Consider the following 16,343-nt stretch of genomic DNA (forward strand, 5'->3'; position numbering starts at 1 on the left):
ATACATTTAATTAATTATTCATTTTAAACAACCGTTCCATTACAATTACAAATATTATTATTTCACCAAGGATTATAATTATGGATCTCCTTTCGGGCGTGTACCCTAAAAACGATTGAATCTTCAACTATTACCAAAAAAAAAAAAAAAAAAAAAAAAAAAAAAAAAAAAAAAAAAAAAAAAAGATGAATTTCATATATGCTCTTCTTCAACTTCAAAATATCATATTTGACCAGTTTAATTTCTTAATATCATATTTATTTTCCATAAACCTGCAAAATATCATATTTACCCAAATCTTTTTTTATGATGTTTTTAATATTTTATAATTATTTTTTATACCTTAGAACTAATATAATAATTAAGAAATTTAACCATATTATCCTTACGTCTATGATAACAGAATGTGAACTTCTAAATTGTTGGAATGTCGGCTTCTTGACAAACAAAAATATTCATCTTCAACCATTTCTATGGAATGTATATTTTGACTGTTTAGTTTTTGTTGTTGTTGATTATTATTATGTTTTAGATGGAGGATATTTTAGATATTACCATTAATATTTTGATGTTTAAAAAGTGCATATACGATATTTTGATATTTAAGAAATGGTATATATATATATATATATATATATATATATATATATATATATGATATTTTGATATTTAAAAAGGATATATATGATATTTAGAAATTTTATAATAAATAAATATGATATTTAAAAATTAAATTAAGTAAATATAATATTTTAATATTTAAAAATAATATATATGAAATTCTCGTGTAATAATAAAAATTGCAAATTGTGGGACAAATGTGTAACTTTGCTTTTCGCCAATTTTGGGTCGGTGTCTACTATAGGCAGAAATTAGTCCACGTGTATAGTATACGTGTCAGCATCTTCTGCTTGCCATCTGGCTTCTCTTTTCCTTCATTGTCCTTTCTTCGAAACAATCAGACTCCAGTTACTTCTCGATTCTCTGAATTCGTCCATCGAAAGCAACACTGATACGATTATTATGTCTCGTTTAATTCATTCCAGACTATCGCTCTCCAGATTATCGTAAGTTTTCAATCTTATTTGCCCCATTTCCCCCAAGTAATTCGTCAAACGTAAAGCCCGAAAGGAGCCCCTATCAAAGCAGATCAAATGGGGTTTTCCCCTTTTCACCAGAGTCTAAAAACTCACTCTTTTTTTTAATCAGGGTAGTAATTTATCGAGTTTATCTATAGTTTTGGATATGGGTTTAGATTTTTATAAGTGTAAAAGAAACCACATCCCTTGTAAATCGAGTGGGTTTCTTTTTCCCTCTTTTTGGTGTAATTACGGCAAGGATTAAATTATTCGGTGAATGTAGACTACGAATGTAAATTTCTTGTAATCAAAGTCGCGTTTAGTGAAAAGTAAAGGTAGTTTATGTTAATCGTTCCCTTTAGCATTCTCAGTTTTGAGAAATGGAGTTTAATTGTGTGATGAAAAGGGAGTATTCGGAGTTTTAATTCATTCGTTCGTCGATTTAGCTTTACTCGCATTATTCTGAATTGCTTAATTTGTATGTAAAACTGTAGCAATACTTGGGGTTCAATCGGAAGAGGAAGATATTTGTCAACGGAATCTAATAAGATCGATGAACCACTTAAAGTAGAGGATGCTGAGACAATAAATCCACCACCTGCGGCAGAAAAGGTTCTTTTAGGTTTTATTACCTTCGTTTTTTTGAGACTATTTTTATGTATTTCTTCATAAAAGGGTGATAAGATTACAATACCCAATCTAAACAAGGATATTTAATGTCCAAATAGCACATAGTTTACAATGAGTTTGAACACTTGTCAAATATCTAAACACCTCTGAAGAAATCGTTACTATTACTATCTTTTCATAATTACTTTAGGGCACATAAAGTAACATTGTAATTCTTCCAAAGCTTCATTATTTAGGTCTCTGATCTTGTTAGCAACTTGTGAGAGAAGTTGTTTACTTTTGAGATGTATAGTGAATAGAGTCTTGCCATATTGCATATGTATAGATGCATGTATGTATATGTATATGTATTAAGATATATATTTGTAATGTTCTTTTGAATCAGGTACTTGTGTTGGGTGGAAATGGGTTTGTTGGGTCCCACATATGCAAAGAAGCATTGGACCGAGGCTTGTCAGTTGCAAGCCTTAGCAGGTATCTTTAGTTCACTTAATATGTGTTCATTGATTCCATTTATGATTTCTTTTTTACCTAATATATATAGGGCTTAATGTGTAAAGTAAAAGGAGAGAAGGATTATCTCTTAAGAATGAAGGGTAAAATAGTCATTTACTCTTATTCAGACACTTCATTCAGTCCAAAAAAGAAACCGTCTTTGTTAATTCATCACTTACTCCATACAAAACTTCATTTATCCATAAAAAAAAGTCCCTTAGATTTTCATACATTTGTCCCAATTTCTTTGAATTGATATTTATGGATTAAGATATAAACTAGAAAAGCATTTTACTTTGAAATAATCTCATAGTAGACAATTTACAATAACAAATTGGTGAAATTAGTGTTGAAATTAGATGTTGATTAACTTTCTTTTTGTAGATCTGGCAAACCATCTATCAAAGATCCATGGGCAAACAAAGTGAGTTGGCATCAAGGTATTATGTTCATGACACATGATTCACTTTTAATTTTAATACAAAATTATGGAAAATATAAATATACTTTGTCATCTGTATGTATTCATATCTTTTGCTTGATGTGATTGTAGGTGACTTGCTATCTGGTGATTCATGGAAGGAAGCACTCAATGAAGTCACTTCTGTTGTATGTATTGCCTTCTTAGTTCTTCTTCTTCTTCTTCTTCATAAAGCTCCTTTTTTTAATATTTTCAAAAACTAGGGCACATTTTACATTTGGGCTAATTTGTGTTGTAAATTATCATACACATTTTAAAAATTCGGTTTAAATTTTTCAGATATCTTGTGTTGGTGGTTTTGGTTCCAACACCTTCATGTACAAGATCAATGGAACTGCAAACATAAATGCTGTTAGAGCTGCAGCTGAAAAAGGTTTAAACTAAATCCATTTTGTGTCTTAATTTAATTTACTTTTTTATATATGGTTACCAATCCATTAATTTAATTATAATCCATCATTGGTTATTATTATTATCTACAGGGATTAAAAGATTTGTCTACATATCTGCTTCTGACTTTGGTGTGATTAATTACTTGCTACAAGGATATTATGAGGGAAAGGTAATTTTTTTCTCTGGGTAAATTATGGAACTGAAAGGAAAATATAAACAAGGGCAAATTTGGAAAAAAATATTATTGTTCTAGTTTCGATTATCCACCTTTTCACCTACACATTTCTATAATGCAGAGAGCTACTGAAACAGAGTTGCTAACAAAGTTTCCATATGGACGTGAGTATTATATAATATATGATATGTGATATATGATATATTGTCTTTTTTGTTTATGACTAACTTTTTAAATTTTTTTTAGATGTGATTTTGAGGCCTGGTTTCATTTATGGGACACGTAGAGTAGGCAACATGAAGTTGCCTCTTGGAGTAATCGGTTCTCCACTTGAGATGGTAAGTATGTTTTAGAAGGAATGGAATGCTTGATTCCGTGGAATGAACCATTCCATTCCTTCCCTGATTCCATCGACCGATAACCCTCGATAATAACTTATGTTAACGCAGGTTCTTCAATATGCAAAGTCACTAAACCAGATTCCAGTCATTGGCCCATTGCTAACTCCACCTGTGGATGTTAAAGCTGTAGCAAAAGTTGCTATAAGAGGGGCTATTGATCCTGTATTCCCCCCTGGAATTGTTGATGTCTATGGAATAAAACGTTATAGCCAACAGAAAGCTTTCTAAATTAACCGGATCTTTTTCCACATCAAGTTATTGATAATAGAGAGATCAGAATATTACTTCATAGAGGTTAATAAAATAGATGAAATGATGAAAATGTCTTTTGCATTGTTTTAAACATGGGTAATTCGGGTTATTATTAAAATCGTGTCTTTGGTCTTTTTTATATGTAAAAGAAAGGGTATATGACATGCTTGATGCTTGGGGGTTGCAACTACCCAATAAAGTGTCATTATCATGTTCAACATATTATTGTTTAAGCAACGATGATTTAAAGTTGAGTCCAATCACTATCATTGACACCTTTTGCTTTTGTTCTTCCATTGAGGAAAAGGCAGACGTCCACACTTGTGGAATTTATAGTACATGAAGTTGACCTTTCATTACATTTGAATTATAGAAGTTAAGGGCATATGAGAAAATGGAATTCAAACACTATCTTTTACATCAACTTACATTATATTTAGGGGGTGTTAGGGATTGCTTAAAAAATCTTTTAAAAAAAGTGTTTATTAATATATACGATGTAAAAAAAAGGTTAATGAATTATTTTTTTATCAATTAACGTGGTACCAAAAGACTATAAATTAATAAGTGTTTTAGTGTTGGAAATATTGATTATGAATGTAACATAACTGAAAATAACATTTAATGTATTGCTATTTTTTTTTTTTTTTTTTAACTTAAAGTGTGTAATTTAGTGTTGATCTTAACATATTAGAACAAAACAATTTATCAAAAAGTGTTTGTTAATGGTATCATAATAGACATTTTTTTTTCTTTTTTGCAATCCAAGCACTTTAAATAACTCAAAATACCTCTTGGATTATAAAAATGTTAGGCTTATTCGAAATCATTCTCTCGTCAAAGTAAACATGGCAGGGGAAGACGATTTTATAGATGTATAAGGTCAAGTAATTGGTATTCATGATGATGAAACATGTTGTAACGATCCAATTTTCACGTCCGAAATTTCGTTCGAAAACATTACTTTAGAAAACATTGGCAATTAAAAAAACATTGTTTGATCAAACCATAACATAACGTAAACCATGTCTAAAACACCAAACCATACAACCCATCAAAATATCAGAGTACAAATCCCAGTGAATCTCGTAAATGCGGAAACTAGAGTGTGTGCATGATGTGCCGCTACCGCACCAGCTCCTTCCCCTTCGGTGAAGAGGTACCTGAAAACAAAATTGTAAAACGTAAGCACAAAGCTTAGTGAGTTCCCCCAACGTACCACATACCATACAAACACATAACATGCATCCTGCCAGGCTATTCTGGGGTGCCTGACTACCCGGTATGGCCATTTTGGGGTGCCGACCTACCCATACGGCCATTCTGGGGTGCCGTCCTACCCGTGTCAAGCAATTCTGGGGTGCTGACTACCCATGTCAAGCCATTTTGGGGTGCTAACTACCCATCGGTCCTAACAACCGATCCTCGGGGACTGGTCCCCTCCTACTACCTCTATCGCATAACATAACAGGCCAATCATACAAACATATCATCACATACTGTCAGACATTTATGGGGTGTCTGACTACCCTGCGGTCCTAACAACCGAACTCTACTACTATCGCATATAACATATCATGCTAGCATACAACATATCATGTAATAGCAAACCCAGATGATATCACAAAGACAATCATCTATCATACGTCTCCTACTGGTGGGTCGGCATTGTGGCCTTAGACCCACCCCTACTGGAAGGTAACTCACCTCAAAGTAGCTGCTGAACTGATCGGGAACTGACTGACTGCTGCTGCTGCTCCGGGAATCCTCCGGCTGCAATTCCCACAACATACTCAATCAAACACTGCTAACTGCCCTTTGGGTAAAGTGACCATTTTACCCCAGGTCTAGCCCTAAGTCAAAGTCAGAGTCAACTTTTAGTTGACCCGACTCGCCGAGTTGGCTCACCAACTCGCCGAGTTCCTATCCAGACGATTGTCCTGAGTCCTTGATTCTACTCGTCGAGTTAGGCTAAGACTCGACGAGTTCTTCTTCTAAACTGACATTGAAGTTCTTCGTCCTACTCGCCGAGTTGTATGAACAACTCGTCGAGTTCATCTTCATCCGATGAACACTCATGCTTAGACTCGCCGAGTTGTATGAACAACTCGCCGAGTCTGTTCTTGATCTATGAAGATTGCCTTGGTCTCGCCGAGTCAGGGCATTGACTCGCCGAGTCCTACCATGGGTGAGTTCAGCTTCCAACTCACCGAGTCACCCCCTGTGACTCACGGCTCAAACTCGATACAGCATAAAGGGACCAATTCGGTGACTCGCGAGCAGACTCGCCGAGTCACATAAACGACTCGCCGAGTCGTCGCCATGCATCCATTAAATACACCGATTTGCGCGATTCCAGTCCATGCCATTCACAGATCTGGGCTTCTAGGACAATGAAGTTTCCAACTTTATGTGTAGATATTCACCAATATGGATTTTAGGGCTCAAAGTGCACCAAAAGAGGTAGATCTAGGGCTTTCATGCAATATGACCCCATAAAGGCATTAGATCCAAGCTCCAGGGACTAAATCATGCCTAGATCTAAAGGCTAACAACTTATTACAACCCACAATGCACAAACAAGCTTGGGGAAAAGCTCAAGAAGGACTTCCATGAAGCTAAAAGAGACTACAAGCTTGAAAACAGAGGGGAAATGAGCTATACCTCAAGGGAGACGTTGAAATGACACAAAGATGCCTAGACTCCTTCTCCTTTTCTTGATCTACTCTTCTTTCTCCTCAAAATCTTCAAGAACACACCAAAACACTTCAATCTCTCAAGGAAATAAGGGTATAAACGATGTTGGGAGCTCTGAGGGTGAATGGGGCGGAAATGAGGGTTTAAATAGGGTGCAAACCCTTGAAATTTAGGGTTTCATCCAGCAGCGGTGACTCGCCGAGTCCAGGATATGGACTCGCCGAGTCGCCAACTTAAACGTGTCCTGAGTCTCGTCCCTACTCGGCGAGTCGGACCTATGACTCGCCGAGTCCAAGGCTAAAATGGGAAAATACTCAAATAAGATTTACATACCAGGAACCAGGTGCTACAAATCTCCCCCACTTATTTTAGACTTCGTCCTCGAAGTCTGCTGCTCGATCCTGAAACAGCTCGGGGTAATGCTCCATCATCTCGTCCATCGGCTCCCAAGTCCATTCCGAACCCTTGCGGTGCTGCCATTGCACCTTCACTAGTTCTACCCTCTTGTTCCTCAAGTCCTTCGACTTCCTGTCGAGTATTGCGACTGGGCGCTCAATGTAGTTCAAGCTGTCATCAACCTGAATATCCTCCAACGGTACTACCGCTGAATCGTCCACTAGGCACTTCCGCAGCTGAGACACATGGAAAGTGTTGTGGATCTGACTGAGCTCAGCTGGCAGATCCAGCCTATACGTCACCTTGCCCACCCGGGCTACAACCCTGAACAGCCCGATGAATCTTGGGCCCAACTTGCCCCGCTTCCTGAATCGAATGACGCCCTTCCAAGGCGACACTTTCAGGAGAACCATATCCCCGACTTGGAACTCCAAGTCGGATCGACGCTTGTCGACGTAACTTTTCTGCCGACTCTGAGCAGTCTGAAGTCTACTCCGAACCTGCTGGATCCTCTCGGTCGTCTCGAGAACCACCTCGGTGCTTCCCATGACTCTCTGGCCAACTTCACCCCAGCATATCGGGGTCTTGCACCTCCGCCTGTACAACATCTCGAATGGTGGTCGGTCAATACTCGCGTGGTAGCTGTTGTTGTATGAGAACTCAGCCAAGGGAAGATAGGTATCCCAGCTACCACCGAAATCTAACACACACGCCCGCAACATGTCCTCCAAAGTCTGGATGGTCCACTCACTCTGACTATCCGTCTGCGGGTGAAAGGCGGTGCTAAAATGCAATCGAGTGCCCAACTCGTCATGAAACTTCTTCCAAAATCTGGAGGTGAAACGCACATCCCTATCCGAGATCACCGATACCGGCACCCCGTGCCGCGCCACGATCTCCCTGATATAGATATCGGCCAATTTCTTGGCCGATATGCTCTCCTGAATCGAAATAAAGTGAGCACTCTTGGTCAGTCGGTCCACGATGACCCAAATCGAATCCACTCCACGCACGGTCCTGGGAAGCTTTGTAATAAAATCCATGGTGATATCTTCCCATTTCCACAGTGGAATGTCCAACGGCTGCATCTTACCATGCGGTCTCTGATGTTCGGCCTTGACCTTCCTGCAGGTCAAGCACCGCTCAACGTACCATGTGACATCCCGCTTCATGTATGGCCACCAATAGTTCAGACGGAGATCCCTATACATCTTCGTCGCCCCGGGATGAATAGAGAATCGGTACTTGTGCACCTCATCCATCAAAATCTAGCAGACGCCCCCGTGATACGGCACCCACACCCTATGGTGTAGTGTCAATAGACCCCGGCTATTATAATCAAAGGAGGATGCCTGACCCACCACGCGCTCGCTCTTCCGATGCTCCTCCTTGATAGCCTCCTGTGGAGCCTCCCGGATTCGCTCCAATAGGGGAGTCACTACGGTTATCCTCATGCATACGTCCTTGATCAGCGCTGCCTTATGGCTAAGCGCATCGACCATCACGTTGGCCTTCCCCGGGTGATAAAGGATCTCGCAATCATAATCCTTCACCACATCCAACCACCGACGCTGCCTCATGTTCAGATTCGGATGGTCCATGAGATACCTCAGACTCTTGTGGTTCGTGTAGATGGTACAACGAACCCCGTAGAGGTAATGTCGCCAAATCTTGAGGGCGAAGACCACGACCCCCAACTCCAAATCGTGCGTCGGGTAGTTCGCCTCGTGAGGCTTGAGCTGCCTCGAAGCGTAGGCAATGACATGCCCCCTCTGCATCAGAACTGCGCCCAACCCTGAAATGGATGCATCACAATAAACCACAAAATCCTCTACGCCCTCTGGCAGGGCTAGGATCGGCGCCTCACACAATTTCTGTCTCAGCATCTCAAATGCAGCCTGCTACTCGGGTCCCCACCGAAAGACCACGACTTTCTTCGTTATCCGCGTCAGGGGTACGACTATCTTGGAGAAATCCTGGATAAATCTCCGATAGTAGCCCGCTAATCCCAAGAAACTCCGAATCTCGGATGGAGACTTCGGAACCTCCCATTTCATCACGGCCTCAACCTTGGCCGGATCGACCAGAATCCCGTTCTGGTTGACGAGGTGCCCAAGAAATTGCACCTCGCGCAGCCAGAACTCGCACTTGGAGAACTTGGTATACAAGCTCTCCCTCCTCAGGGTCTCCAACACCTCCCTCAGATGCTCCTCATGCTCCTCCCGAGTCTTGGAATAAACCAAGATGTCATCGATAAAGACTATCACAGACCGATCCAGCATCGGTCTGCAAACGCGGTTCATGAGATCCATGAACGCGGCAGGAGCATTGGTGAGCCCAAACGGCATCACCACAAACTTATAGTGGCCATAACGTGTCCGAAACGCGGTCTTCTGCGTATCCTCCTCCCTGACTCTCATCTGATGATAACCCGAACGCAAGTCAATCTTGGAGAACCAAGATGCTCCCTGAAGCTGGTCAAAGAGGTCATTAATCCTCGGGAGTGGGTAACGGTTCATCACCGTCACCTTGTTCAACTCCCGGTAATCTATACACATCCGATGCGACCCATCCTTCTTCTTCACAAACAGAATCGGGGCTCCCCAAGGCGAACTGCTTGGACGAATGAATCCCTTGTCCAGCATCTCCTGCAGCTGCGTAGACAACTCCTACATCTCGGGAAGAACCAACCGATACGGTGCTTTGGTTATCGGAGCCGCACCAGGAATAAGGTCAATCCTGAACTCCACCTGTCTCTCTAGAGGTATCCCAGGTAGTTCCTTCGGGAAAACATCTGCAAAATCTCGAACCACCAGGACCTCGCTCAAGGTCGCCTTACCCGCCTCCCGGGTATCCATCACATACGCAACATATCCCGCGCATCCCTACTGAAGATAGCGCCTAGCCCTCGCTGCTGAGCATACAGTGGGTCCACACTACGGCCGTTCGCCATGAATCACTAACTCTCCCCTGCTTGGGGTCCTGACCTGCACTAGTTGCTGCGTGCAGTCTATCACCGCCCCATTAGGGCTCAACCAATCCATACCAATAATCACCTTGTTCCCACGCAATGGAATGGGAACCAAGTCTACCAGGTAACGCTCCTCAAACAGGCGTAGAACGCAATCTCGAAACACCATCGATGCTCGCACCGATCGATCATCAGCAATCTCTACCTCTAACGGCCAATCTAACTCGCCTGAAGTCTCATGAAACCTCTTGCTAAGCGCAAGAGAAACGAACGATCGGGATGCACCCGAGTCGAACAATACCTGAACTGGGATGTCGTTCACATGGAACGATCCTAATGGATATATATACACACGGAACACATATCAATATCATAACATCATAAAACAAAAGATAGAAGGAAAGAATCATACCCGTTACCACATCAGGCGCGGCGCGTGCCTCCTCGGTAGTCAGCTGGAATGCTCGGCTCCTCACCACCGGAGCCTCTACCTTGCCTTGACGGCCATCCGTGATCCGCAGGGTCGCTGGAGCTGGCGCCTTCACCGGCGCTGAAACTGTCAACAGGGGGCAATTGGCCTTCTTGTGGCCCCTCTGGTTGCAGTGGAAACACAACAACTCCGATGTCTGAATAACTGCTGCAGGAGCAGTGCAATCCCTACTGATGTGCCCAAACTTGCCGCACTTGTAGCAGCCTGATGATCCCATCCTGCACACCCCCTCGTGCGGTCTGCCGCACTTCCTGCAGCGGCCCGGTCCTGACTGGCCTTTCGGCCTTCCATCTGATCCCTTGGGCTTCTTCCCCAAAGCCCCTCCTGCCTGTCCCTCCTCTAATTTCCGTTTTCGGATGTGCTCCAAATCTATCTCCCTCTCCCTCGCCCTGGCGATCATAGAGTCCAAGGTAGGGCAAGCCGAAAAGCTAACATGCTCCCGGATGTCAGCTCGAAGCATATCGTGATAACGAGTCCTCCTCATATCCTCTTCACCAGCATACTGGGGCACCAACAAAGCCCTCTCCCGGAACTTGGCGGTGATCTCCGCCACAGTCTCCGTCATCTGTCTCATATTCAGAAACTCCCTGGCCAGTTGCTGAAGCTCGACAGCCGGCGCAAACTTTTCCCTGAACATGGTCACAAAGTCCGACCAGGTCATAGCCTCGATAGCTGAGGCTCCCAACGAGTCACCCACTGACTCCCACCAATCCCGGGCTCGGTCCCGTAAACACCCCGCTGCATATCTCACCATCGACCCCTCAGGGCAGAAGCTAGTCAACTGTGCAGACTCGATGTCTGCAATCCATCGCCTGGCAGCAATGGGGTCCTTTACCCCATGGAAATCCGGCGCACCACTGCCCCTGAAGTCCTTGAAGGATAGTGTGCGTGACCCCAACTAGCCAGATGCCAAATCGCTCCTGAATGCCCGCAGGCGATCCTCCATCAACTCCATGATCCCTTCCTTGATCGACCCGAAGATAATGGGAGTCGACTTAAGGATACCCCTGGTGATCTCTGATGCGATGAACTCACGTAGTCCCTCATCTACCGGCTCGGAACCTGATCCCGAACCTGACCCCTCTCCAGAACCGCCGTTCACTGGCCTCGATCGAAGTACCACCATTCTGCAATACATCACAACAATCATTAGATATACTGATGCTCCCTGAGGGATCATAGCTACTTACAAGTTCCCTGGTCTTGTCTTGGCCTTCCTTGGTTCGGGTACGGATCCTCTGCTTTCAGTAGTACGGGCCCATACTACCTTCCACATCTATCCGTACCTTCTTCAAGGACTGCCTCGACTCCACCAGATCCCTTACCCTAAGGCTGGTTATTACTATACTCATCCCAGGCTCGCCCTAGGGAAATCTCCGGCTCCACTCGATTAAATCCTCAGCTGCTGCAGGCCTCCTTGTAACGCCAATTAGCCATCACCCGAACACCATCACATGCGACGAGACTCAGATAATCCTTCGAGTACCTGACTCGTCCCTACAACGGTTGGACTCAAACAAGAGCTGTGCAGTAGGATCAAATCCGGTACTCTAAGATTATTCAACTCTGATCACATGTGGTGTGATGTATTCGCCTAATGGCTAATTCCCATTATTCGGAGTCCCACGTAGCACGAAGCAAGCAGCATTCGGACAAGGGAAACAACTTCAAACAATTCCGCTCTCATAGAGAGGAACTGAACTAGCACACCGTGTTAGCTTATACTACCAGGCATGCCCTAACACGCTACCCTACCGCTGTCTACACTATACAACCATGCAATTCACATATAGGTGGAACACATAAAGCAGGCACATAAGGCATCCTTCCTAGATCCTTAGTCCTATTCTAGCATGATGTTCTAAAAAAGCTGATAAACATAACATAAACTGGTATGGGTACTTTGGGGAATACTTACTTGAGCTCGGCCGGTTGCGCACATCACACACACTTTTGTTCTTTCTTAAACTCTTTTCTCCTTGTTAGAAATCATTTTCTTTAAAAAAAATCTTTTAATCCCTAGATTTGAGTTCAGACACCCCCGAAGGTGAGTCCGAATCCCTCAAACCAGGGCTTTGATACCAACTTGTAACGACCCAACTTTCACGTCCGAAAATTTCGTTTGAAAACATTACTTTAGAAAACATTGGCAATTAAAAAAACATTGTTTGATCAAACCATAACATAACGTAAACCATGTCTAAAACACCAAACCATACAACCCATCAAAATATCAGAGTACAAATCCCAGTGAATCTCGTAAATGCGGAAACTAGAGTGTGTGCATGATGTGCCGCTACCGCACCAGCTCCTTCCCCTTCGGTGAAGAGGTACCTGAAAACAAAATTGTAAAACGTAATCACAAAGCTTAGTGAGTTCCCCCAACGTACCACATACCATACAAACACATAACATGCATCCTGCCAGGCTATTCTAGGGTGCCTGACTACCCGGTACGGCCATTTTGGGGTGCCGACCTACCCATACGGCCATTCTGGGGTGCCGTCCTACCCGTGTCAAGCCATTCTGGGGTGCTGACTACCCATGTCAAGCCATTTTGGGGTGCTAACTACCCATCGGTCCTAACAACTGATCCTCGGGGACTGGTCCCCTCCTACTACCTCTATCGCATAACATAACAGGCCAATCATACAAACATATCATCACATACTGTCAGATATTTCTGGGGTGTCTGACTACCCTGCGGTACTAACAACCGAACTCTAATACTATCGCATATAACGTATCATGCTAGCATACAACATATCAGGTAATAGCAAACCCAGATGATATCACAAAGACAATCATCTATCATACGTCTCCTACTGGTGGGCCAGCATTGTGGCCTTAGACCCACCCCTACTGGAAGGTAACTCACCTCAAAGTAGCTGCTGAACTGATCGGGAACTGACTGACTGCTGCTGCTGCTCCGGGAATCCTCCGGCTGCAATTCCCACAACATACTCAATCAAACACTGCTAACTGCCCTTTGGGTAAAGTGACCATTTTACCCCAGGTCTAGCCCTAGGTCAAAGTCAGAGTCAACTTTCAGTTGACCCGACTCGCCGAGTTCCTATCCAGACAATTGTCCTGAGTCCCTGATTCTACTCGTCGAGTTAGGCTAAGACTCAACGAGTTCTTCTTCTAAACTGACATTGAAGTTCTTCGTCCTACTCACCGAGTTGTATGAACAACTCGTCGAGTTCATCTTCATCCAATGAACACTCATGCTTAGACTCGCCGAGTTGTATGAACAACTCGCCGAGTCTGTTCTTGATCTATGAAGATTGCCTTGGACTTGCCGAGTCAGGGCATTGACTCGCCGAGTCCTACCATGGGTGAGTTCAGCTTCCAACTCACCGAGTCACCCCCTGTGACTCACGGCTCAAACTCGATACAACATAAAGGGACCAATTCGGTGACTCGCGAGCAGACTCGCCGAGTCATATAAACGACTCGCCAAGTCGTCGCCATGCATCCATTAAATACACCGATTTGGGTGATTCCAGTCCATGCCATTCACAGATCTGGGCTTCTAGGACAATGAAGTTTCCAACTTTACGTGTAGATATTCACCAATATGGATTTTAGGGCTTAAAGTGCACCAAAAGAGGTAGATCTAGGGCTTTCATGCAATATGACCCCATAAAGGCATTAGATCCAAGCTCCAGGGACTAAATCATGCCTAGATCTAAAGGCTAACAACTTATTACAACCCACAATGCACAAACAAGCTTGGGGAAAAGCTCAAGAAGGACTTCCATGAAGCTAAAAGAGACTACAAGCTTGAAAACAGAGGGGAAACGAGCTATACCTCAAGGGAGACGTTGAGATGACACAAAGATGCTTGGACTCCTTTTCCTCTTCTTGATCTACTCTTCTTTCTCCTCAAAATCTTCAAGAACACACCAAAACACTTCAATCTCTCAAGGAAATAAGGGTATAAACGATGTTGGGAGCTCTGAGGGTGAATGGGGGCGAGTTTGGGGCAGAAATGAGGGTTTAAATAGGGTGCAAACCCTTGAAATTTAGGGTTTCATCCAGCAGCGGTGACTCGCCGAGTCCAGGATATGGACTCGCCGAGTCGCCAACTTAAACGTGTCCTGAGTCTCGTCCCTACTCGGTGAGTCGGACCTATGACTCGTCGAGTCCAAGGCTAAAATGGGAAAAATACTCAAATAAGATTTACATATCGGGAACCAGGTGCTACACATGTATACAATGAAGGTGCACACTGTGGTGTGTGGGGTGAGTTTGTTTTAGTAGTTAGGTGGGATAACATATAAGCACCCAAACTCTTGAAGGTGGTAGGGTACGAGCGAAAAAGAGGTAAAATGGCGTGTCATAATAGTATAAGAGGAGATTGTGTTGTGTAGATAGGTAGCAATGTGAAGGGATCATAGGTTATGTGTGGGGTGGGCATAGAATAGAATGATGAGAATGATATTGTTTATAAAGTTAACCATGAGTTCAGATTTACCGACATGTTGGGATGTGTAAGGACATGCGAATTAGAATTGAATATTGTATGTGGAAAACAAGGAGTGAAATTAGGAGTTGTATTCCTGACCATTGTCACATTGAAAGAACTTAATGTTGCACCTGAATTGGTTTTGCATGTAAACATGAAATTTTTGAACTTGGTAAAAACATCATATTATCGTTGAATAGAAAACATCCACATGAAATACGTAAAATGATCTTGTAACATTCCAAAAATCACAACAAATTTTAACTTTTTCAAAATAACCCAAAACCATAAATATTTACAAAACCATTGTTTCAAAAGTATATTTCAGTAATCAGAGTATCCTAAAATCCAAATAACATAAAACTGAATGATGTGCATGATCATGCATTAGCGTTGTCACGATCATTTGAAGTACTTTAAACAATAAATTGAAACTGTAAGTCAAAGCTTAATGAGTTCCCCTAACATATCACCACACAACAAAACATATATAGCTTTGCATGATGGGTCCAATCATTCATCGGACTAGAATACCCATGGTCCGACCAGTAATCAGACTTGGATGCCAATGTACAGTGGGTCCACTCAATCATTAGATTGGAATACCCTCGAGTCCACTCAGTCATCGAACTAAAATACCCTCGGTCTGTTGGCTCACGCACATAGCAGTAAAGCCTCAACCTCAAAACAACATGTCGACATATAACAGATAAGAAACATATTTAACAGACAGATAATCATACAACCAGTAATCATAGGTAGTCCTACAGATCTACCAGTCTAACTCCTATCGTCAACTATCATATAGTAGTACAGTTCTACCACATACTAAGTATATCATCAATCAGTATATAGTAGGATATCAATCCAATGGGCCAACCTTGGTGCCTTCGGACTGCACGTACATTAAGGAAACTCACCTCTCAGTCTAAAAAGATCTCTAACAAAAAACAACTCCAAATAACAGCTCGGATGATTACTTAAACACCAAATAATGACCAATCTCAAACACCACTCAAAATTACCTAAAATACCCTCGGGTCAAACTTGGTCAAACCCTAGTCAAAGTCAAAATTAATCCATACTCAAAAGTCCAATGGAGGGCCCAAAGCTTGAAACTAGTGGCCTAACCAGGCCTAAAACCCAACATCGCGTCTCACGTCGTGACCAAATCCGTGGTCACATCGTGAGAGTCACTCGTTCCAATTGCAAAGACTCGCTCCTGACTCAGATAACTCAGCAAGGGATGGGGTTTTATCCTGCTCACGTCGTGAAACCTCATGTCTCACATCGTGAAACCGGTCTGAAGCCCAAACTAACGATTCAACGTTCTTAATCCATTCAGCCTTCAATTTCAATTCTTTCAGAAGCTTAATGGGATCCTAATGGTCCATAAAAATGCTTGCTTTATG

At 42.7% G+C, this 16,343-nt stretch overlaps 1 protein-coding gene across 1 annotated transcript; it reads left to right on the plus strand.

The window, feature by feature from the left end:
- The first annotated feature begins 924 nt into the window (after nucleotides 1–924).
- LOC144998505 (uncharacterized protein At1g32220, chloroplastic-like) lies at nucleotides 925–4,040 on the plus strand. Its single transcript, XM_078958251.1, has 10 exons — nucleotides 925–1,067; nucleotides 1,574–1,691; nucleotides 2,095–2,183; nucleotides 2,589–2,644; nucleotides 2,758–2,813; nucleotides 2,965–3,058; nucleotides 3,168–3,247; nucleotides 3,375–3,417; nucleotides 3,500–3,591; nucleotides 3,703–4,040. The coding sequence occupies exons 1-10, from the start codon at nucleotides 1,024–1,026 to the stop codon at nucleotides 3,880–3,882; spliced, it is 852 nt and encodes a 283-aa protein (XP_078814377.1). The 5' UTR covers nucleotides 925–1,023; the 3' UTR covers nucleotides 3,883–4,040.
- Nucleotides 4,041–16,343: the final 12,303 nt, after the last annotated feature.

Source organism: Lactuca saligna, chromosome 5 (genome assembly GCF_052625555.1).
Source record: "Lactuca saligna cultivar CGN05327 chromosome 5, ASM5262555v1, whole genome shotgun sequence".
Classification (NCBI taxonomy): Eukaryota; Viridiplantae; Streptophyta; class Magnoliopsida; order Asterales; family Asteraceae; genus Lactuca; species Lactuca saligna.

Bases quoted from the DNA above. Each gene is read 5' to 3' on its own strand.
- LOC144998505 (XM_078958251.1), top strand. From the start codon at position 1,024: ATGTCTCGTTTAATTCATTCCAGACTATCGCTCTCCAGATTATC. The intron at 2,814-2,964 runs GTATGTATTGCC...TAAATTTTTCAG, and splicing joins TCAATGAAGTCACTTCTGTT to ATATCTTGTGTTGGTGGTTT. The intron at 3,592-3,702 runs GTAAGTATGTTT...ATGTTAACGCAG, and splicing joins TCGGTTCTCCACTTGAGATG to GTTCTTCAATATGCAAAGTC.